At 42.8% G+C, this 24,733-nt stretch overlaps 1 protein-coding gene across 2 annotated transcripts in view; it reads right to left on the minus strand.

The window, feature by feature from the left end:
- Positions 1–23,019, minus strand: part of SH3GL2 (SH3 domain containing GRB2 like 2, endophilin A1) — a 103,273-nt gene extending 80,254 nt beyond the window's left edge. The window contains exon 1 of one of the 2 annotated variants that reach the window (XM_087741659.1): positions 22,852–23,019. In XM_087741659.1, coding sequence (XP_087597785.1) covers positions 22,852–22,896 — 45 coding nt within the window. In that variant the 5' untranslated portion in view covers positions 22,897–23,019. Of the gene's footprint in view, positions 1–22,573; positions 22,617–22,851 lie in introns of those variants that run through there. The other variant, XM_087741662.1, reaches the window with a different exon arrangement.
- Positions 23,020–24,733: the final 1,714 nt, after the last annotated feature.

Consider the following 24,733-nt stretch of genomic DNA (forward strand, 5'->3'; position numbering starts at 1 on the left):
GAGCTGAGTATCTTCTGTGATTCCCGAATTGCCAAAACTCAAAATAAATATATTTATTTCGTCTCATACATAAAGGCAACAAATCAATGTACTTCTTTTTACTGTCTCATTTGAAAACTGCCTTGACAAATGGTGTAAGCTTTTTTTCTTTTCCTCTACCTATGGACTGCAATAAATCAGGACTCATTTAACCCTCTAGTTCACTGATAATTCATCTAATTCATTGGCATAGCAAGTACCTAAATCTGAAGTATGTGCACTGAGATGTGGGTATTTTGAACATGACCGAAATGTCAAATGGACTTTTCTATATAAAGTTAAATCACAAAGTTATTTTATTGATGCTGTTGAACTCCCAAAATACCCTGCAAAAAAATCATTTCCCTTTCTGTCTTAATCAGATATGCTATTCCTAAACCCCACAACTATCTTGAATCTTGCATACGGATCCACTTTCTTCAGATTCCCTTCATAGGCCTCCACATAGTTTGGGGGGGGAGAAAAGCAGAGAAAAGATAATAAGCTTAAAAGCCTTGAACAATGAATAATCTCTTTGACAGTGCTGGATTCTGCAGAGGTTAGTGCTCAAAAGCAGTTTAAAATTATTTACTAAATTAAGTTGAATTTGTGCTTGCTGCAGACTAAAAGCATGCAATACAACAGTTACTGTGGCTTAGCTGTGCTGTGGCACTTTGATAATGAGCATCACTGAATGTGTCAGAGCCTGAGATGTGTCAGAACTGTAGCCATCGGCACGTCACAAAGACACTCTCATCGCACAAAACAAGACTGAAAGACTAATTGTCGTTGGTGTAATTTGGACTGTACAGTCAAAAGTATTTGTGTATTACCACGCATGACTCATTTCTTAACTAATTGTTTACCACTGTTTCCTAAAGTTACTTGTGTGAACATGAAGAAGATTATTGTGGTATGTCAGCATTTCCTATAAAGACTGCATCCCCCTCTGGAAATGCATCAGCAATTTTCCTCCCTCGGACGAACTCTAAAAATGTGTATTTTTTAACCCCACCATTTGTGTTTTGAATGTTTTTGTTTCTCCCTTTTAGACAGCTTACAATGGAAACTTAAATTTTCAAGAAGTCTTTTTTTCTGTTCCTAGGAAAAAGCCATTTTTTATATGAAAGGACTTACTCAATATACCTTTTTTAGGAAAATTAAATCTCCAGTTCTCGTATTTGCACAACCAGAGAGCTTCCACAGGAGGTCCTGAGAACAAGGATAGTAGTCTTATTTTCTTTAAATGCCAGTGAGACTGTATCTACCAGTCTCACCCACTAATCCTCATCTTCAACCTGTTTTTGTCTCCTGAACACAGTGTTTTCCAAAGTGGTACTCCACCAAAGCCTTCTCCTTTTTTTCCCCCCAACAGTAATTCTGCTACCACTTGCACCCCTGATGCTGAGGGGTCCCTCACTTAGCCATCTGAATCAAAACTGACTTTGCTGACTGAGGCAGCATCAGGGCTTCAGGTAAAGGCCCAGAGGATGTGGTCCTCTCTGCCATTATGAAAGGAGGGACAGAATTTCTCACCAGGTAAGCTCCATTGCTCTTACAATGCTATACCCTACTTGCTCACAAGCAGGCTGTGGTTTGCAGTGTGACTGGATGTCTGTCTTGTTTTCAGAGTCTTTCACTTCTAAATAACTTCTACTCTAAGAAACTGAAGCTGCTTAAGAAAGAACAGCAGACAATCAATGAAACCCTGGCTTAAAAAATGCTTGCAAACGCAAACTGAAACTTCTGTGCCCCAATCAAATGCTTATAAGAACTTTCTGTCTACATCTTTTACATCCCACGGATAAATGTTGCAGTCTATCAACACTTGACAAAAATTGTGTGAAAATTTGTAGTTCTCAGCAAAAATTGTTCCGTTCTACAGCTGGTGTTAAAGCATTACTCTTGTATCACGTGATTACTTGTTAGCAAGAACTGTCTCCACAGGACAAATCAGCCAGTGGCCTCACCAGCAAAAAGAAGAACCACTGGATTTGGAACTTACCCATGCGGATCAGGGAGGAAAACCAATGAGAGAGGAGTGTCCTGCAAGATACAAAACCACATATATCTACTTATATTTCATTTACTCATACAGAGAATACTTACTCCCAAGCACATATCTGTGCTTTAAATACATCACAAGCCTAATTGGGCTTTAACTATTATTCAATTATTGTTTACTAGTGGAAGAAGATGCCATAACCCTCTCAGTTTGACTTACCTCTTACCTCAGAATCACAGACAGGTGTTCCCACTACCACCGCATCATCACTGGATATATTATTTCATGTCCTCACCAAACTTTTAAAGGATTTGTGTTTTGAATATTCTTCAACATGTCAGAAGTAGCTCAAGGAAGAACCACTTATTTGAGTATTCAAGTTCAAACAAAATCACTGTGCAGAGCTTGAAGTAGAAAAATCATCTATTTTCTTTCCCAAAATGCGCAAAACAAATATTTTATAATATATTACAATAAAGTAATAATAAACATTACCATTTTAAAAACTTAAAAATTTCCATACATCTTCTGTAGTTGGATTGAATTAAGCTACAGAAATTACCTATACAAAAATGTTTGATATGTTATGTATAAATATCTATCTCACAAGCTCCTGTTTACTTCAATGTATCAAAATCTGTCTTCCTAGCCTTAAATCAAAACCTTGAGCCTAGATGAAAAATTTGAAAGCACAACTGAATAGTTCAGGAAGCATGACATTTTCATCACCCACACAGTGCCTGAAGACCAGGCCCTGCATCCTCTAAGAACCTGGAGATCTGGGTTGATCTCTCAAGACGTATGTAGACATTGTACCACTGAGCAGCCTTCTGCACCCTGGTCTATCCCCCCAAGATAGCCATACCTCATCACTGCTTCAGGTGCTTTGGCCAGTGTGAGTGACACTACGTGACCATCCTCCTGTTCTTCCTTTTTCACACCCACCACTTCAGGCAGATCTACGCTGCATACTTGCCCTGACACAACTATGTAAGTGTTGGCTGGGAACTGACTTCACTCCTGTCCCCCAGACCTCTGCCAAAAGAAGCTGCACAGAAGCAGCAAAGCAATTTTTTCTTCTATAGTTTTTTTCACTTCTATGGGCTCCATAGTGGCTTTAATCACAATGGTATTGTTAATACAGCAATCACAGGTATTTGCCACAGTCATATACTAATATTTCCATATTGGTGAGTGATCCTTGTTTAGCTAGAGCTTCCTTTCCCACTGCCACTGAACAACACCCTATAGGCAGAGTCTCTGACATGCAGAGCTCATTTTGTGAAATTTATCCAGAGCTAACTCCCTCTACTCAGTGCAGAAGAACCGAGATGCAATCCTGCTGTTTTTATAAAACTACTCCACTGGGGTCAAGATACCGCCCATCACAGGTGAGTCATCTCTGCAGTTTTATATATGGGAAAACAATTCACAAAGTAGAACTGGAGGAGGTGAGATTTAAAGCAAACTTTATAGGGGACTCAAGAATAATTTTCTTGACAGCATTAATGATTGGTTAAAGAAGTTTCACATTCTGCTTTTGTGAACATAAATAGTTAAAAACATATTATGCAAAGGAGAGGATGTGTAGTACTTTAATTAAAGTATCCATTATTCATTATTTTGATACTGTCTCTCACAGCATCCTGGACAAAATATCCAGCACACAGCTAGACAAGTTCATATGTTGGGTGAACAACTGGTTGACAGGTTGGGCTCAGAGTTACAGTAAATGGGGTCACATCAGGCTGGCAGCCAGTCACCACTGGTGTACCCCAGGGCTCAATTTTCTGGTCAGTGCTCTTTAATGTTTTTATGAATGATCTGGATGCAGGAATCAAATGTACATTAAGTAAGCTTGCCAATAATACTAAATTAGGAGGAGCTGTGGACTCCCTCGAGGGTAGAGAGGCCTTCCAGAGAGATCTGGATAGACTAGAGAGCTGGGCAATCACCAACCATGTGAAATTTAACAAGAGCAAGTGCAGGATTCTCCACCTGGGACCGGGTAATCCTGGTTATACATAGAAATTGGGGGACGGGAGGCTGGAGAGAAGTGCCAAGGAAAGAGATCTGGGGGTTTGGGTTTGTGGCAAGTTGAATATGAGTCAACAGTGTGGTCTGGCAACCAAAAGGGCTGACTGTGTCCTGGGGTGCATCAAGGACAGCATTGCTAGCCGGTCAAGGGAGGTAATTGTCCTACTCTGCGCTGCCCTGGTGCGGCCCCACCTCAAGTACTGTGTGCAGTTTTGGGCACCTCAGTACAAGAAAGACATCAAACTATTAGAGCGTGTGCAGAGGAAGGCGACCAAGATGGCCAAGACAGGCCTTGAGGGCAAGACTAACAAGGAGCAGCTGAAGTCACTTGTTGAGAAGGATATTATCCCAACACCAACAATGGAACAAAAAGGCCACATACTATACTTACTCTATGGGGGAACTCACTTCATTGATTTTGAAATTTCTGAGCTTTTGTTACTTTGAAATCTTGCAATTTTATATAGTATTTTCCAAAAAGCTCCAGAACTTGGAGGCAAATAATTACTTGAAAATGTCTACTTCATGGACTTTTAAAGTAAGCATTTGGACTCTGCACTATGTTGGACGGTTTGGAAACATGAACACCCAAAGCTTCAAATCAAGAACAATACAAAACCAGTCCAGAAGTATTTTTTTTAAACTCATGCTTTTACTCCAGCCCCTCAGTATCAGAATGGCCCACCTCATGATTTTTAAATGTTCACAGCTGACTATGCTATGTATCAAAATAGTACTGCTTGTCTCATTAAAATACCATAATTTGCAACTTGGATATGCAACATAAAATATTAATCACCACTTCAGAAGCCACTTTCATCCCTTAATTTGTGACAGGATAATGCTCTGCTTAAGTCTGCTCCAAAAAGCTTGCTAATGTCTTTTCTGCTGGTATCCACATTTTGCCCTTTTGTTTGTGTTTGCAGTGGACATCTACCACTTAATTCTAAAGTCTGCCCAAAGAGGTATTGCAGATTACCAAAGGTAGGATGCATACACGTAAATATCTCCTATGCTGACACATGAAAAAAATGGACGCATACACAAAAGCAAGTGTCTCCTTTGTCTGCGTATAATGTGCACATCTTCATGGCTGGGAGTGCTTGATACATAATCATATACAGATCTGTGAATAGGGGATGCATTGCAGTAATTTCACTGCTAGTTCCACAAGGACACGTAAAGCAAAGAAACATGAAATGAAAAAGGCTTGCATGTCTACAGGGAGACTCTAATTGGATTCCAGAATTTTAAATCCATCTCCAAATGCAAAGAAGCAGAGAGTGACTCACAGACCTTTCCGCAGAGCATGTGGAGGTGAAATTAACAGGGAAGATAAAGGTTATGTGGGCAGAAGAACTGCTATAAAACCAAACACATTTGTAGTGTAAAAAACCAAGTACAGGTAATGTGTTTATATGGCTCCTAAGAGCTTCATAGTTCCTGAGAGAGGACCAGGACCGGAACAGAGGAAGAGTAATGGCCACATACAGCATCACCCCAAAAGCAGCAAACTGCCAAGGCATCTGAAAATAGGCAAAGCTGGGTTAGTCTCAGTGGCATAGCTGCTTTTCATGATGTCACTCAAGCAATCGAGGTGTAAAACTGTGCATAGCAAGTTAGTGTTGTTTAAAGGAAGTGTCTGGAAAGGTACATGAAGAAAGTGTCTGTCACGCTCTGGTTTTGTCTGGTTTTGTCCTCACAGCAGCAAGGATACAGGTAGAGGACTGGATGTGTATGCAGGGTGCCACTGCGATACACCTGTCCTTATTGTTATTTGCAGCATGAGCTACAGCAGTCTGAGGGCAAAGCAATCTCTGTGTTGTTACCTAGACACACACCCTCCTGGACCTCTGCTGTGTGCAGCTCCCGTGAACACTCCACTGAAAAAATACAACACAGGTTATTCAGGTTGAGGTCCACTGTTTGGACAATTCTTTGCAAGTGATTAGTTCACATTAAAGAACCAAGATCACTTGCAATGCTGCTCAGCAATGCCATTTAGTTTTATGTGCAAAAAATTACAATAGCCCTAGAAAACACAAGTAAACACAAGGAAGAGAGCTCTCCTGAAGGCTATTTGCATAAGTATAGATAAGCATCCTTTCCGCAACATGACAGAAAAGTACCACGGAGCAAACATTTGATTTAGAACGACTTAAAGAAAAAAAAATTTATCCACTTTACATGAATGCACTCTGTAACAAAAAGGGCTTTTTGAAAACTTCAAAGATCCATGCAGCCTTGAAAATTTGACATCCACATACCCCTACCAAGCAAGACTGCAGAGATCGCAATGACTTCATAGAACCAGAGAGACATATAATGAGAGATATAGTAAAATAGCGTGTTTGCTGCAGTTACTCCTATACACTACATCATCTTATTACAGGGATACAAATGTCTCATCACACAAAGAAAAGGAATTAGAGCATTGTTAATGGTTTCTTCACCCCACTCATCAACATATTCAGGCTTCAACGCATGCTGAGCTCTGGGAGTCGGTATCATCAATAGCAAATACAGGCTAAACCAAACACAAGATATCTAACTGAACCAGGAAAAGTATTAGCTACCTATATATTTTATTGGCATGACCTTTAACTTCTTCTGTAGTGTTGAATGCTGATGGTGTGTTAAAAAAGAAGAAAAAGTAACAGCTGTTTTGTCTCCTGAATTTCAGCTTTTTTTTGTTCTCAAAATTATTTGTAGAGCACCATTTAGACCTTGCATGCATTAGAAGAAGTTCTGACATTAAAAATCATTTTATCTTCTTCAAATTCGTAATGAAATTCATAATCAAAAAAGAAGAGGCTAAGTTTATTCAAACAGCTCTCTCACCAGTGGTCTTTCAAACCTTTGAAATCCACAACTCCAGTTCAAAGATCAGGAACAATATACTTGTGGGTAGGTACAATGGTTAAAATTGCAGACTGGCACTGCTTCACATAACGTACTAGCAATAGGACTTCTGCACTTGAACTGCTACAGCCAGCACAGACGTAGAAGAAATACCCCAGTCTTCCCACAACTTCATTTTCATGAGTGATCACAGTCCTCTTGACAGTGCAGGGCAAGACAGGCACAAAGGTTACATACCAAAGAATTATTTCTTCCTTTCATTGTAGCAAATAATGTAAACCACAGCCTGACTATCTAGGGTTTCTCCAAGCCCCACAGCTGACAGACACACCCCGGGGTGCTCCAAGGCATCTCCCACTCTTTCACCAAGAACACACTTTTGCTGACAGGTAGCTTTTGCATGCATAAAATAGAAGACACCCTAAAGTGCTCTTTTTCTCTGTTTTTAAACCTGAAAGTCACATTTGTACATCTCAGGGCCAAGTCTGCTTCACCTATATGTCTAGCAAGTTAAGAAAGCCCACACAAAAAAGCAAATTCTGGGACTGTCCCTGTGGAAAAGCCTTTAACCATCATGTCTTGAGTAAAGCTATGATTAAATAGGAGGTACACCAATCTGTGTAAAGAGAGAATGGTTCTCACCACATATATTAACAAAAGTATAAATTCCTTGATGGATTAAAGTATTATTCACAAGAAGTGGTGTTTATTACGATTTGTCAAGCTTTTGTGAGAACTTGGGGAAAGTGTAGCCCGACAGCCCAAATTTTATAAAGATGATGAATTATGATCAACTCATTCTTAATGCAGAAAATTTACCTCTCCAAATAAACTTTCTTCATCTAAATCTTCAGCTCTACAAAGAAATTAAATACAAGGACTTAAAAATAACAGAAATTTACAGGATGTCCCCATCTTTCTCCTACAACGCACCACAAATTAGCTGCAGTGCAAATGAAGGATAGGAAGGTAGTTAAAATTCATGCAATGTGGCTCAGATGAAGTGCACTGCTTGACTGGAAGTATCCAGAAAGATTAAGCCTCCAGAGGCCAGGAGGCATCATGCTTTTGACTCTTCAGAGGGATGCAGAGTCCAGGGACTTCTTACGCTCACCTAAGATGTTCCAGTTCCTACAAGAAGCTTTGCCTATTGAGTGTAGGTTAAATCCATCAGGTCTTCCAGCCCCACTGAATACTTGATCAATGGCAAAATCTCAGCTGGCATCTCATGGAGAAATAGCAGGTCTATCTCTGGCTGAAAAATGTGGTTTTAAAACAATGTATTTCAAATCACTAGCAAGAGACGGGTGTGGCAGTACCATTACTCACCAGCACTGTACACTTGGGCAATTTAGCATAGTAGGAATTACACAGCACACCTCTGCAGCAAGACCAGCATCAGGCAAGCTCATACGCCACTCTACTCACTGGGCTCTGGTTGCATGAGAGCAATGGCTCCCATCAGCGATAAACAAAGACATATGTAACAGCAATAAAAAACAGGATAAATAGACATTTGCCCTTAGGGCCACATTTACAATAGCCATCCTTCTTGGCATACCAAAAGATCAAGATTTCACAGAGTTTCCTCACTAGTTTGCAGCTGGTTTTTCAGTGTCACAACTTTGGGATACTGGTGAGACAAAAGTGATGCAAAACAGGGAGAGGAATTCACAGCAAAGCTTGCACTGCCAGTGGGGATCCCTTCGTTACTCGGAATATCTACTGCCCAGCTTTCATCTGGGTACACAGAAAAGGAGTGGTTAAGGATCCCTTACTACTTAGGCCAACTAAGGCAGATATCAGAGGTCACAACAGATCACAGAAGTGGTTACTCACCAGCCTCCTGGGTCTGCATGATCCAAACCTTGGAGATGTGAACAATCAGTGCTGTAGCATGGCACCCAGTACCTCAGATCTGCTGAAGATGATACTCCTTGATGGCAAGACAGCAGTGTTACCCAGAGCACCAGAGATCACAGTGAGGCATGCTGCTTTTCAGGACGCAATGGCCTCTTAGTATTTCATAGCTCTGCAACAGTCGCCCCGTAGGTCTGTGCCTCAGAAGATACAATCTAGTTCTTTAAAATGCACTGAAAGTAAAGAAACCTGCCATGCCACATCTGTTCACTATTACACTGTTTCTCAAAATACAGCCCTCTCTGTCCATAAATCTATATGATTTCTTTCCCCTGTGGATGATGTTACTTTTCTTATCTACCTACACCCTTGCTTGCAAAGCAAGTTAGTAGTAGCCAAGCAATTTACTAAATTTAAAACTCAAGTGAACCCATCAACTGAAACACAGCTTTTCACAGCTGTGTGAAAACAAGACTTTAAATATTCACATGACATAGAAAAGCCCTCCTGGACTTGGATTATTTCCTGCAGTTTTCACAAGCATTTGGCTTGTGGAAGTATTTTAAGTAGTGTAAATAAATTGAAAAGATAAATGCTTACCAACTACCAAGTACCTTTTCCAGATTGCATGTGCAATAGTATTTGAGTGCAGATCAGGAGTTAACTTTTTAAAATAAATCTCATGGTCATCCCTGCTTAGTTCACTATGACTTAAGATTGCAGAGCAGTTTTGTAGCATGTAACCTGGATTCCTTTTGAATGAAGCTGAAGCAGAAATTTCTCTCCAAGAGCTCACCTGTTGTGCTTCAACCACTAGCAGGCATTCAGTCCACACGACAAGACTAGAGTTAGCCCAAAATCTAACTATAAATAAATCGTAAACCTCCACTGGGGGACACTGCATCCTCTGCACCAATTGTTTTGTTCTACAGACACATGCCCTTTGCACTGCATGACTTTCCAACATAGACATAGCCTCAGAAGTTCAGGCCAGCTGCTACATCACTCAGTCTGAATGAAAGCAAGAGGGAGGACCACAACCATGCACCTGCCAAAGATCTGGCATACATTTTAAACTGGAACAGCTCCCAGAGGAGGTAAGTTGTAAGGAGACAAAATGGCTCAGAGGAATTATTGCCAGGTCTTTGCAATGGCTGTCATCTGTCTCCTGCTATGTGTTGTTTTCCCCTCAAAACTCTTAAGTCTTATAATCATATGGCTATAAGAAAACATTAGCTTTTACCCTTAAAAGAACTGAAAATTTAAACCCTGAAGTAAAGACAATTCAGAAAAGAAGAAAAAGGAGATAGCATTATTAATTTCTGAAACACCTTGATTCTGTAATGTTTTCTTAATGTTTGGGATTATATGCTACAAAAACACTTGGAACACTTGGGGGAAAAAAAAAAAAAGCTTTGTTAAAAATTACCTCTGAACACTTAAAATAAAATAAATACGCAAAAAACCCCAAATCAGCAGAATTTAGTCTGCAGAATGTTTTCTTGCTGCTGAGTAAAGGCATATAGCACATACATTAGTGAATGTCTCCTATCAACAGCCAGCTCAGCTCCATTGTTCATTTGCAACAAGTCTCAGTAGGAGACAAGATTCTGGGAAAATTTTTGAAAGTCTTGGTTATGCATTGCTTGCTTGCAAAACCTTTGATATTACAAGAACACTTTCTGCTTTTGTGAACTGATTTATCTACCTTTTAAATATTATGTTTAAAAATTAAGAGCTATAGTACGCTGTTTTATAATTTAGAGCAGTTGTTAATGACAGCACCCTTGTTGTTTAAGAATAAATAAGGTATCAGGACAAACGGCAACCTTTCCAGCCTGCAAACCAAACATATTATTTCAGTAGAGCCAAGGAGCCACAATCATAGTCACAATGAATGAATTGCTTACGTCCTAGCTCCTTGGTGACATGGAGATGGTGCAGAGGAAACTAGGCCCACAAACCCTGCCAGAAATTCCTCAGATGTCAAAGGATGGCACAGAGAGAGGCAAAAGTCACTTTTTCCTCCCTCCTGGCCACTTTGCAGCAGAGACGTGGGAAGAGAAATGGTTGAAGCAGAGTGCACTGCAGAGTTTTCCCTGTTGGCACAGGCTGGGGAGGGCTGTGGCAGGAAACAAAGTTGCTGTAACTATGCCTTAATTTCTTTTCTTCTTCCCTCCCCCCGCCTCCCTCATCCCTGGGCTTTTTTGTCAGGGAGGTAGATTTATCTATGATAGGATAGGACTCAGTTCCTCTACCTTGCCCTCAAGGCTTCCCCACAGCTTATTACTTCCTTCTTCAATGTACAGAAGGTAGCCTCCAAGGCAAGCCCATGCAAGCAAAAATGAGGCAACAACACTTCAAAGCACTCTCAGCTCTCACCTGGGAATACTGAGGAGGAAGTTGGCATTAGCTCATCCATGCTTATTCATACTGCTAAGTTTCAACATTGCCCATCTTAAATCTATAACCACAAACCCACTCTCAAGGGGAACAGTGGAGACTTCAAGCCAGAAAATAGACACCCCAACCAATTGCTGACTTCTGACAGTGATACTGCCACAGTGTGCTGTCCTACCGTGACTACTTGCATGATGTTGCATTAGAGAATAGAAGAAACAATAAAAGAGCCATAATCTTCCTCACATGCTCTTCTGTTAAGTCTTCAGTGTAGTGCTAATAAAATTCCTAAAATAGGGCATGCAAAGTTAAGACCTGGTCCCACTCTTCCCTCTTGCTGGCTCTCTGCTACCTGCTCTTTCAGATGTTCTCAAAAGCCCTAAGATTCAAGTAGGTTTTGCCTCTGGCTCAGCCATCCACAGGGTTGTTACTCATACTTCTCATCTGGTCTTCCTTCTTTAACAAAAAACTCATTTAACATGCATGGCTTCTCCCCGAGCTGCTTAATTTACCTTCCCAAATTTAATTTTATTGCAAGAAAATGAATATAGCATTTAAAGGACATAAAATTCTCAGTAATAATATTTTACAAAGGTTTGAAAGAAATATCAGAAGGAAATCAGGAAAAAAAAAAGTCTGCAGCAGTGAATCTGTCTAAGTTCTTGCAGATGAAGAAGTTTCCCTGGACACAATTGTAGTTAATCTGCAAACACAAATGAGAAAAATATGGAACTAGAATAGTCTGTTTTATTGCAGCTTCATTAAATTTTCACATCTCTCTTGCTCCAATGTGCTGTGCAAGAAGAGAGAGAAAAAGTCCTTCACAGAATGCAAGTGAGCAAGATATAACAGTACCATGTCTGCATGTCTCTAGAGAACCTCCCAGACCTGCTCAGGAAGACTGCATGCTTTTTACAGAAGTTGCTAGAAATGCCATATAGCTGATTTTAATGTATGATTTGGAAAGTGGTCTTGTTCTCAAGATGAGAGGAGTAAATCAGCAATTACCCTATCATAGCCAAAATTACAGCAACAGAAATGACAGTAAGGCCAGCCCTTGGACATCACTGAATTCTCTCCTACAGTTTGGCAGATATTTTCATATTTAAGTCCATCCACATTCCAATTTGTTTTCAGCTCAGCATCTTATTTTATTATTAAAATGGATTCTGCAGGGGTACCAGTAGGCCCCAGTCAGAAACTCAACCCAAGCATGCTCGGCTGCTTTCTTGGCCAGCACATCCAGGATGTTCATCAAGAAATAACAACAGCCAAAACCCCAGCTCCTGGAGCTGAAGCTTTCTAGACCTTAAGTGCCACAAACACGCGTATGTCCAGAGATTAACGGTGATACGGGGAAGGAGGATATGTAATTTAGTCACTTATGCTAAGCACTGAGCAGCACAGAGCAGAAGGATAGGTCTTTTGCTAAAGATACACTGAAACTCTTAGAGTCTGCACCAATGCTTCCTCACATTAAAGTAACACAGTCTTCCCTCCACATCAGGGTTATGGAGAAGCAAGATAAACGGGGACAATCTTGCCTTTAATCATGAAAAGCCATATATCTCTATAGCTGGTAAATCTGTTAAGCGCATTTTGCCTTTGCAACCTAGCCAGGCAGTTTCAGTCACTGACAGCACCTCAGGCCCCAGTCAGATGTCATGGCGTTGCACAGAGCCCCAGGAATACGTTAACACAGAGCTCAGTTTCTGCCCAGGACAGTTTTGAACTTCACTGAACTGTTTGAATGAATCAATGATTTGAAGCAGGCACTTTGCTGATCAAAACCTAGCAGAACTTTTGGCAGTCAGCGCTGGGGCAACTTTCTACATGCACAACATAATGACTCTGCCAGCCTGCTCAGGACGGCAAACTCTCCCTAGGGGAAGGAACGAGCACCTGAGTCATGGAGAGCTTATTTTCCAGTGATTGTCCAGCAGGTTTTGTTAAATCAGAGCAGTGTAGTAGTATTTTCTTTTCCTTATTCTTTCTCCCCGAGACAGGAAACCTGCAACAGATGGGGTCATCATCTTAGAAACAATGTTGGCTTTTCCTCTCCTTAGTCACATTTGGTTCCATGTATACCGATGGACACCATTAAATCCACACTGACCTCTTCAACCCACTGGTATTATTTAGCCTGTATGTGTTTTGGGAACACTGGTCGTCTTTTCTTCTGGGCTGGAACAATACACAGTATCACAGTGTCCAGATCAGGAACTGAGGATCCTGGATACAGTAGGCTAATGAAGCAAGAAATAGCAGGTGCTGTCTTCATTCACTAATACCTGCCATTTCTTCTGCCTCTAGTCAAGAGTTACCCATACATACCGGAGCACAGAATTTGCCTCTGCTAAGTTTTCAAGGATTCATATTGAGGACCTCCCCACTCTTTCATCCTCGTTCATCTTCCTTTTGGGTATCTTACTCCCACCCATCTTTAAAGTTAAATAAAAACCAGAATGCTCTCCAGAGAACACCGAAAGTTCTACAGTCTATTTCAAGCATTACTGTTTTTTTGGCCATCAAAATGCAGCCATTCTGAAACATGCCAATCCAGACCTTTGAGGAGGGATGTGACATCTGTGAAAATCAGAGGTTCCAAATCACCCTGACTTAAATTATTTTTAATTACAACGTTGCAAAACAAAGAAAAGAAGTTATATATCTTTCAATATCAGGTATTTGTGGCTCTTACTTTAGTAAGAGAATCCCATTCCTACCATGCAAAGCTTAACTTTTGCTGCCTTGTGCCCTTTTTGTAGCAGTTTACATAGGTGAAACAAACCAGACAAAACTGACAGAGGAAAATTTTTTTTTTTTTGCATAAAAAAGTTAAAGATCTACATTATTTATCTACGCTTGTGTCTGCTTTCAGCAATTAAGTCTTCGTCTCCTCCAGAAACTCACATTTTACCTGTCTATACTTAAGACAGGCCAGATGCATGGCATATTATGCCATAATACTACTGCCAGCAACAGTCATATCAACTTCTGACAGTGGTGGATTTGCCTCATATGTGGCAAGATGTTTTTCAGCACTTTTGTGGAAAAGGAAGGCAATTTCCCCACCAGCCTCAGAGCAATATGGTCATATTTTAAAAACCAAATTCGGACCATAAATATTAGAGGTACCGTAAGATCCAGCCATCCTTCCTGAGAGACAGACTTTTGTTTCTTAATGCTAGTGAAAGGCTCCCTGGATGATGGAGTCTAATCAGTAAACGATGTATGCGTGTGGTTATTGTGCATGTCAAGGCACATTTCCACATTCAGATGTTTTGGTTCCTAAAAATATCTCCATATAGTTGAACCTTCCTCATACCTCTGCTGTGTTTTAGAAGTTCTTATTACCTTTCATAACAGTAGAAAGTAAAGTCAAATTCCATCCGTTCCTGGCCAACACAAGGAATGGGATAAAGCAACCAACAGAAAACTCAATTAGGACCTGCTCCTAAGTACTGAAACCTCCTTTCACTTCAAATGGAGCAAGACGCAGGTTTAATTAACTCTGTTTGGATGCCAAAGATAGCATTCCTAGAGAAACACAAATTCAGCTGGTGAATTAGTTGAGAAAAATACACTAACTGGTCATGTCTAATGCCTCGTCCAGATCTGTGCAAACATTCTCATTCCAATGGAAGGATGGGGCTTAGTCTGCTGTCCTCAGATCCCTTTCCAAACAAAATCAATTAAGTTGAAAAGCTGTTCTTCTACTGGCAGAAAGACATCCATCCATTGTTGAGTTATACTTGTAAAATTGCAGCACTTCAAATGCAGTCCTTAGATTATGATGCCATAACTTTCCAAGACAGACAAGCTCTAAGTGACTCATCTGGAAAGACAAACACTATTTTTTGACATTTGTACCTTACGATTATTAACTCAGTTTGCTGCATCTAGACCGATTTTGCATGAAAAGGAATTTTTGGCACATACCTTGAAGGGTGAAAATTGTACAGACTGGAAAAGAACTCAGCAAAAATATCTAATTGGCTAGTGCTACTTAAAAGAGCAAGTCCTGTTAGTCTATGGAAAGTCGTAACAGATGAAATCAAGAATAATTTTCAGAAGAATTTTCTTTCTAGGGAAAAAAAAAAAACAAAACACAAACCTTCATTGCTTTTGGAACACGTTCTGTTATTACCCCGTTTTGTTGTGGTGGCACTCTTCCCCACAGAAGCAGAGCAGAAGTGATGTCCAGTGCTCAAGGACACTTTATAATGGAACACAAATTGTGTCCTCAGTGTTATTGCACAACAGTAAGTGAATTTCTTAACACAAAGGTGAAAAACAAGCCCTATTTCAAAATGTTTAGATAAATTGTTTCCACATTTAAAGACCTTTTGCAGCCAATAAGAACTGGAACTTACGCAATCAAAAAAATAACAACTGATAGATAACTAGCTAACTAACACAAATGATTAAAAAATCAAACTGAAATCCACAAAAAGATGAAGAAGGCAGAGGAGGATGTAAACATTTTAACAGCGTAAATCACTTTTCTGCCATCAGAGTAGGGGAAAAAAGAGGAGGAAAGCCAACATTTTTCTCTATTTTAGAACTTCTGCTTACAAAGGATTCAGTATAGTATCCCCATTTGACAAAAACATACCCAAGGAACATATGACCAAAACACAGACCAATGGAAATCACATCAATATGATACCTGCTGTTTTGCTGACAATGAACTCATCTAGTGGCACCTACCTATTTTGAAACATATGTGGATTCACTTCACCAGCCCTTCCCTGGTGACAGGCCCATTAGCCAAATCAGTGGCTGAATTTCTCCTTCTTTCAGGAGGCCCTCTGGCATTACACCAAGCCACCTTTACAGACTGCCACTAGCAAGGTTACACTGCTGCTGCCTCAGCAGCACCTTTGCTGCGATCAAATAACATCCCTTCTTTGGTGGGGGAATGGTGATGGGCAAAGAAGGTGAGAGCAAACTGCTGCCCCTCAGTGTGACCCATGCGATGCTGCAACAACTACTTCAGCCCAATTTCAGGCTACATAATAGGAAATTTTTTTAAATGCTATTTAGTTATATAGATATGGCCTCCATCATGGGCACAAGAGCATCATCAATATTACATTAATTACAACTACATATCCATGAATCACTCTGTCCAGGTCTACCAAAGTGGTTTCCATCTACAAACAAACTGAAATTATGCTGAACTTCAAACAGCCACTTCTTATTTTTTATTTTCTCCCGTGCAGGTCTATAGACCCTCCACAAAGGGAAACCCTGTGAAAAACATTAGCACAGTAAATATGAATTTCCGCCTTTTTTTCTCTGCTTCAGGAGAGAAAAAGAAAAGTTATTTTAATTCCTGTCACTTCTATGACAGGTTGGATGGATTCCTGTGACATGTGCTATAACCTCAGGTTTAAAAAAAGCTACTATTTTGTCTGCAAGATTAAGTGCAGGATTAGATAAGCACTGAAGGCTAGGTAATTCTGCTGTGGCAAAGATCATCGCAATAATACCATGCTGTAGCTCAGTTTTCTTTTCTCTGCATACCTCCATATATGTAAGAGAGGATCAGCACCACCACTGTCCATCAGGGACCACTAAGTGACAAGAAAATGAGGACCAGAGTCACAGAAGTTGCCAGAAAGCAGCACAAAGCAAGACTTTTTAGTTCCAGGAGAAAAGGTTGTTGGAAGGATGCTTCGGCTGCCCCTGAGGGTACCACAGACTTTCACTGAGAAGAGGGCCACGGGCCTGCTTCATCAGGGCACTTCCCACCAAATGCTGTCCATTCACAACTTCTCTTCAAATGTACTCACAGAGTGGCAGCAGTTCCTTGTGGCCTGCAAAGCAGATTTTCAACTCCTTCCCTCCTGTTGAGCTTTTAAATGTCAAAGACTTCACTGGCACACTGCTAGGTCATGATAGTCAGTGTTCAAGCTCCTCGACCCTCCATTCTCCACAACAAATGTGTAAGACCACCCCAGCACCTCCCTTACATTTGCACTTGACAGCTATGTAAAACTACAGAATCTTCTGCACAGTAACCTCTGCAAAATCTGCTTCAGCTAAACCTGTTTACGCTGCTTCAGCACTTTTATGAAGCATGCTATCAATCAGTATGCTACTCACAAGCGCACATTTAAACCCTAAAGACACTGTTTTGCATGAATGACCAAAAGCAGCCAGTTCTTCCTTGTTGTGTAATACTTCCAGTGAAGATGAAAGTCAAGATATAAAACAAAAATCTGATGTGGGCTGTGTTTTGAGCATAGCATCCAGAGATATTCTTTGCTTCCACAGATCACAGGGAGAAAAATTGCAGATGGGTGTCAATCAGTGCTCCAGCTTTATATATACATACATACACACATAAAAATGGAAACCGCATATATCAGGTGGAAAGATACTGCAGTGACAGATGCTTGAGAAATCCTCCCCAAAAAACAAGCCATTATCTTTTTTGTACACAAAGCAGCGGTTCTTTCAATTAGATTTAGAAACAGCATTAGAAACTAGAGCAGACTGTTTAAGCCATACACAGTATCCAACTAAAGGGCAATTTAGATTAAGGTCAATTTTTCACCCATTCAATTATGTAATATCAATAAAAGGACACATGGGAATGATGCCAAATGTGAATACTGTATCTGACAATCAAGCTGGGGTGCACAAACAGAAGGAATTTCCCTACCTGCGGTGGAAATAATTCCATCCACAGCGAAGTAAATATTTTTTCTAAAAACAGTCTTTATTCCCAGATCAAAAATTTCCTCCTTTTCCTTGATCTCAAAATGTACCACTCTGCACTGAGAGAAACCAACAGACTGCCGGTGGTACATGGCTCTTGAAGAGAGGTTTCTAACAGACAGTTTGAGCACTATCCTCAGAGCCACACCGCCTTGCAAACAGCTCTTTCCTCTTTCCTCCACCTGCTTGCAAGTTTCCACACCACAGCAGGAGGGACCTCTTTAAGTCCAACATAAGCAACACACAGTGCACCAGCCACACTAGGACTAGCACTGTCCAACTTCCCAGACCAGCTCACACATATACCTTTACATACATGGGAACTGACCATAATTTGGTGGGTAAGGCTGAGAGGAAACATGGAAGGAGACAGGCAGACCCGTTGTGAGTCCAGCTTCAATCACAGTCAGCTGGAAAAGACAGGTGAGGTGCCCTCACTGGAAAAGCCTAGATGGTAAGCACGCACAGGTCCCACTCAACACTGCGGGACAGTCAGGAACATATTATGAATATGGGGCTTGACCAGGATTTAGGAAAATACTGATATCAACACGTCACTGTCCACATTCTCTATCAGTATGAAAGGAATGGTAACAGTTGGTTACTTGCAGTTTGACAGTTTAGCAAGTGTAGAAAGCATGTTGTGTATAAAGGAGGATTGCTTCACCTATTCCAATGAAAAATATTTTACACGCTTCTGACCAAGGAATTTAAAAAACGTTCAGCTAGATGAATCACAATATAAAAATCATTTGACAAGGAGATTAATTTCCATCATACTCACACTCCCACTGATTTCAACGGAACTGCTTACAAGTTCACGGTGATGCACACACTCAGAAGGTTTGCTGGATCCATGCTAATAAGCAGACACTCTTCCAGCACACTTTCAAAACAGATTATCAACATTTTCAAACTCTGCCTCAACCCTAATGTGCTCTTTTTTGCAAATGAACCTATGTAGACAGATTTGAACCAATGCAGCATCCCTATAAAGCCCACAGGATTTTGTGCTATGTGGATAATAGCATAGCAATGCAGGAGTCTCATTTGTTTCTTATTAAATATTAGGGTCAGTCTCTTACTATGCACTTCACAGGCTGCCTTGTTAAAGAGGGAAGCATGGTACTTTCCACCTAAAGGTCAGGGCATGTAAGAAGCTACTGACAACTATGAGTGGAGTGGAGTGGAAGTCATTCCTTCAGCGTTTTCTTTCAGTAATAAACCTGTTTCTCTATAAAACTGTATAAACTGGTGACTTCTGTCTTGCTGTTAAGGTAAATTAAATCATGTTGTATCATAAAAGCAGAACAGACTGGTAGAAAATAAATCATATTACAGGCCTTTTGGTTCAAATCACCACATTCGGACTGCTATTTAAATGTCAGTCACATTTGTCCACTGGTTCCCAGGGGAACCTTGGATGCGGCCATTCCCAGCATTTTTCTTCATTTCTTTCCCTATGAAATTATTACTTTCTGAAAGCTTAGTTTTGACTGTGCCTCACAAGAGCCATGTTATGCAATGAATGCAGTCATCTGGAAACAAAGCTCATGCTATTTTAAAACAACTCTGTTCAAATGCCCCAGACTGTCAAATCTGTATCACCCAAAATGATTCTGGTGGTTTTAAAACTGTACACAAACTTGTAGGAAGCAACAGTCTCTCCGTCATACTGACATAGCGCTAATGGGACAGGAGTTTGCATGCCTAAATAAAAAGAGACCATTTGGTGGCACAGCACTCAGTTGCCCATTTCTGGAAAAACACTCTTTGGAACAATCTTCTTAGCTCCAGGATGTCTGACAGATTTGCAGCAGCGCAGTTAACATTCAGATGGGGTTATGCCTCCTTCTTAGGTGCTCTGTGGGTAATAGTAGTAAATGAATAATCCAACCTGCTCCATACTTGTCAGTCTAACATCTTGTAATTCTGCATGAATGTCACGACTTCCAGACTCCCCCTCCTTTCACAAACTCAGGAATATTTCCTCTAAACTTTATGATGTTGCACAGAGGTAAAACCATTACAGTTTTTCTGAAAGGCAAAAGGGTGAACACTCCATTCATTCCAGAAGGAGCAAAGTTTCCTCCTGCTTTTCAGTGACTCACTGCTGTTGCAGTTGGCGCACAGAATTTGACAGGCATTAAGTTCTTCAGTGTGGCTTCTAGTAAAAAACCAGAACAGCAGTATTTCATGCAGGTTAGTTTGACATTTTACAAGTCAAAAAATGATGAATGAAAACAAAATGCTTATGTTGTATAAAACAATCCAGACATGGAAGTCACGTAATTTTAAGTTGTGCTACAGAAAGCAGACTTCTGGATGAAAGAAAAACTTTTTTATAACATTTAAATTGTGCCACAAATCTTTATACTTCTAACTGGAACTGTATTTTGTATTAATAGTATGCTGCACTCATAATCATAAACTCTCTGTGTATAAGCAGTACTAATGTTACAACAAGAATAATAGCATTAAAGATAGAAAGAAATTAAACCAGAGACTTCAAGACTTCAAAATGCTAAGATGAGTTAAAGGACACAGCAACCTGAGAAATAACCTGAAATTGTTCCTGGTATGATTTAGGACTCTATTATGACAGCACATCAAACACAAGTTCTTACGTGAATAAGAACCAAAGGAATAATTCAGAATTTTTAAAACTTCCAATTTGTTTGGTTCTATCTGGGGAGCTTTATTCATACTGGCAATGTCAATCCATATTTCACCTGGGGATTAATCCCTAGTCAAAAGGATTACTCCCTAGAGTAAGGTCAGCACGACTAAGTCCTGGATTTCTCACTCATACTGAAAACAAGCCAATAAACAGATCAGACTTGCAACCTACTTGTGAGTCATTCTCATACATGAATGTGTCTTCGTGGCCTGCATACAAACAATCTGTGAAAGTTAAGGCTGGTCGCAAAAATCCCTGGGTCATCTGATGTCAGGCTGCTAAATCTGGCATCAGAAACTTAATATTTTGGTTCCAGCCAGCTAAAACTCTTCCTTCCTTCTATATGACAATATTGCTGACAATCAGTGTGAGAGTATCATCTGAAGGACAGAACAGCATGCACAGACCTTTCACACCATGCTCCCTCCAAAAAAGATGTTTACCTCTTTTGCTGCGGAGGCAAACTCATTAGCTTACAATAACGGAGAACTGAGACTTCTGTTATTAAAAAGTGAACTTCAGCTTGCCTGCTTCTTAAATGGGGATGACAAAGACACGGTAATTTTCATTTTCGGTACCAGAGCTCAGTGCAGCAATGATGATTCCTGGGCTTCTGGTAGCTCTGCAGGTAGCAGGGGGAGAAAAAACAAAGTGGCAGCAGCAGATGGGCACTGCAGGACGGGCTCAGGCACCCTGAACTGCTCCTTACCGCATCCGTCACGAGTATGGCAGGTTTCTTGTGAAGCTTATTCTACCAATGATGCAGCACAATGTGGTATGAAAGGTGAGACACAATGTCATTCGATGCCTGCATGGGCCCATGCAGGACTTGACATATCCCATTGCAGTCGGCATCATAACAGGTTTTGGTGTAACTGCAAGGCACTGAGAATCAGAATGGGGACGAATTCTTGTATTAAGAATCATTCTTTCAGGAACATTTCACCACAGTGCAACAAGAGATGAGATGAAAGAGATGAGATGGATGAGAAAGGGAAAAATGCAGGTGTTGAAAAGCGTAACAGCTGCTGTATCTTGCGTGCCTGCACCTACAGACTGCTCGCAGTGACCAAGATTGTTACCTCAAGATGCCTGCAATGACGATTAGTAGGAAATAAACAGGGATTTTGTATTTAGTTGCAAACAAAAAAAAAAAAAAGGCACATTACACTGGTCTTGGTCTCAAATCTCTACATCCAAAGAAATTCCCCTGACTTCTATGAAACCATTCTAGATTTATCCCCAGAGCACGCTGAGTCAGAACCTGATTCAGAAACTGTACCCTTATGGACTGTAACACACAGATTTTGTATTATGAAACAACTCGAAGACTGGTGAAACATCCACCCTGACCTTCCTGCAATATCACAACATGCCTAAAGCAACAGGACCAAACCTCATTATTCAGATTTCAGCTGTACTCTGGAGCCAGAAAACAAAAAAAACGGGTCGTGTTTACTGCTGATTTACAAAGTCAGGCTGAGCAAACGCCGATGGCAACACGGTGCAGAGCGCTCGGTAACGAAGGTCGGAGGCCCACGCCGGGCATCTGCCCCAGCGGCCGCCCCCGCTGCCTCGAAGCCCGCTCCGTGTCCGCGCTGGCCCCGCGGGGGCAGCCCAGGACCTGCCCCCGCACCCCGGGAGCACCTGCCCGTCTGCCGCAGCGCGGCTGGAGCCGGGGGGCCGGGGGAGATGCGGCCGGACGGCGAGCCCCTGGCCCTACGCACGCGTGGACCCTGCAGCCCAGGCACGCGCGGAAACCCGCGCACTCACGCAAACCCGTGGAGACCCGTGCAGACCCGCCCACACCCGTGCACAGTCCCGCACCATGCACACTCCTGCACGTTCATGCAAACCCGTGAACCACTCGCGCACCGCGCACGCCCGCGCATCATGGACACCCGTGCACACTCACGCACCCCCGTGCACGCTCACACATCGCGCACACCCGTGCACAACATGCGCGCAAACCCACTCACCTCGCACACCCGTGCACACGAACGAAAACCCGTGCGCACTCGTGGACAACACACACCCGTGCACACGCGTGCATACCCACGCGCACCCGTGCATGCCCACGCAGCCGGGCGCACGGCGCGCAGCCGGACACAGCCCCGCACCACGCACCCCCCCGCACCCCGCAGCCGAGCGCCCCGCCGAGCGCCCCGGCGCGCAGCCGGGCACCACGCACCCACGCGTGCGCCCCCCCGCGCAGCCCTGGCCGCCGCGGGGGCGCGGGGTGGGGAGGGGGCGGTACCTGGGTCGCTTTGTGGAACTGCTTCTTGAGCCCGGCCACCGACATGGCGAGGGCGGCGCGCTGCAGCCCAGCGGAGCCGAGGGGAGCCGAGAGGCGATGCGGGGGTCCCGCCGCCGCGCAGCCGGCGCACGCCGCCTGCCCGCCCGCTCGCCTGCCCGCGCTGCCCGCACCCGCGCGCCCGGCGGAGGCTGTGTCAGACGGCGGCGGCGGTGGGGGGCGCCGTGACGTCAGGGCGGGACGCACCGCCTTCCCCCGGGCGCGCGGGGCCGCCCCTCGCCGCCGCCGCCGCCGCCGCCGCCGCCGCCGCCGCCGCCCCCCCCAGAGGGTGTCGGGGTCCTCGGCCCTGCCCGCCCGGCGCGGACCTCGGCCGCGCCTCGGCAGCGTCCCCCGGCGCGGCGGGGTGCGCCTGTCCCCGCGGGGCATCATCCTTGGAAACGGGCCCGAAGGTCAGAAACTGGGGGAGCGGTAGCGGGAAGAAGAGGGGAGAGCAGTAGCGGAGGGAAGGTCACGGTGCTCCAGACACCTGAGGGAATATTTGCATCCGTACCGGCTTGGTCGGGCCCGGTGTGCCTCGGCCCACAGCTGGCAGTCGAACCCTGGCTGATTGGCATCCCTCAACAAGTGCGTTTTTCTTCTCCCGTCGCAATGTCATCAACGTGTAGAAAAGCAAATCTAAAGCCGGTCCGTTCTAACCTGCTGCTGTGGCTGTTGGCTTGACGGTAAAAGCCTAGAACCCAGGTAAAAGTCAGGTACTTCAGCAGTTCAGTCTTATACATACCAGCAGAACAGTAATTAACAATTATTAGGCTCTGTGAGCAAAAGCCTAAACAATGTGAACAATGTGATCCAAACACAACGATCCTTCCCTGCAGGCTGGACCGGGCACTGTGTGTGTGTGCTGCAAGTGAGCACAGGCGAGAGGCGCGCTGGCAAGGAGCTCTTATCCGCTGGTTGAAAGCAGCCGTGCTATGTCGGCTTTGTAACTCCATCACAACGGACACGCAGCACAAGCTAGTTAGACAGGATGGTGGCATTTTCAGAAGTACCTAAGGCTGTTTCTGAACTCCGTGTGGACTCGCCGTGGTGCGCCACGCAGGCTTGGTGTACCCAGCCGAACTGCACTGCCGCGCTCTTCAGGCCTGCGTATCGCCTCAGCTCCGTGAGGCACGGGGGAAGCAACTGTACCAGATACCTGGGCATCCACAGGCAGAGCAATGCCCCCAGATCACTGAGTTTTACTGACTTAATGCAGTTCTTGGAAGCCACTTGCCGTGAGGGAAAGGATCTTGAACGCAAGTCACGTCAGTGCTTTTGGAAGTATTACCAGAGTTGTTCATCATGAAGAATGACAAACCAAGAGCATCCCTCTGCTCACTGTTGAGTGGGAGACTGTAACAGCCTAGTCCTGGGCACAGCAGGAGGCACCGCTTTTTGGCCTAGTCCCGGGTCCGCATAGAAATGCTTCCATCCACTTTAGTATTCATATTATTTTAAAGGATGAAAAATGAGACCATATGGAGATTCCAAGGATGGAGTGGGAGTCTCTTGTGCTAGCCATTGTGCTTTTGACAGAAAACTCCCCTTGTACCTAGTATTTGGAAAAGGCCTCTATGGTCTGCAAATGCAGTAAGAGGTAGAAAGTAGACCTATGAATGTTATAAATGTCATAATTTTAATTATGTATATAAAATGAAGAATATATTTCTGTGTTACTAAATCACCGGAATGGAATGGTTACATTTCAGGATCTGGCATTTACTGGCTATTTCAAGAGAGTACACTCCTTACGTTCCTGTCTGTGACAGATTTTGTGTGAAAATTAGATGAATAAAAGAATAAATTAGAGACAATGTAGGCATAGAAAAGGACACCAAATTCAGTT

This window comes from Nipponia nippon, unplaced genomic scaffold (assembly GCF_047370975.1).
Source record: "Nipponia nippon isolate SJK-2023a ecotype South Korea unplaced genomic scaffold, ASM4737097v1 scaffold_8, whole genome shotgun sequence".
Lineage (NCBI taxonomy): Eukaryota > Metazoa > Chordata > Aves > Pelecaniformes > Threskiornithidae > Nipponia > Nipponia nippon.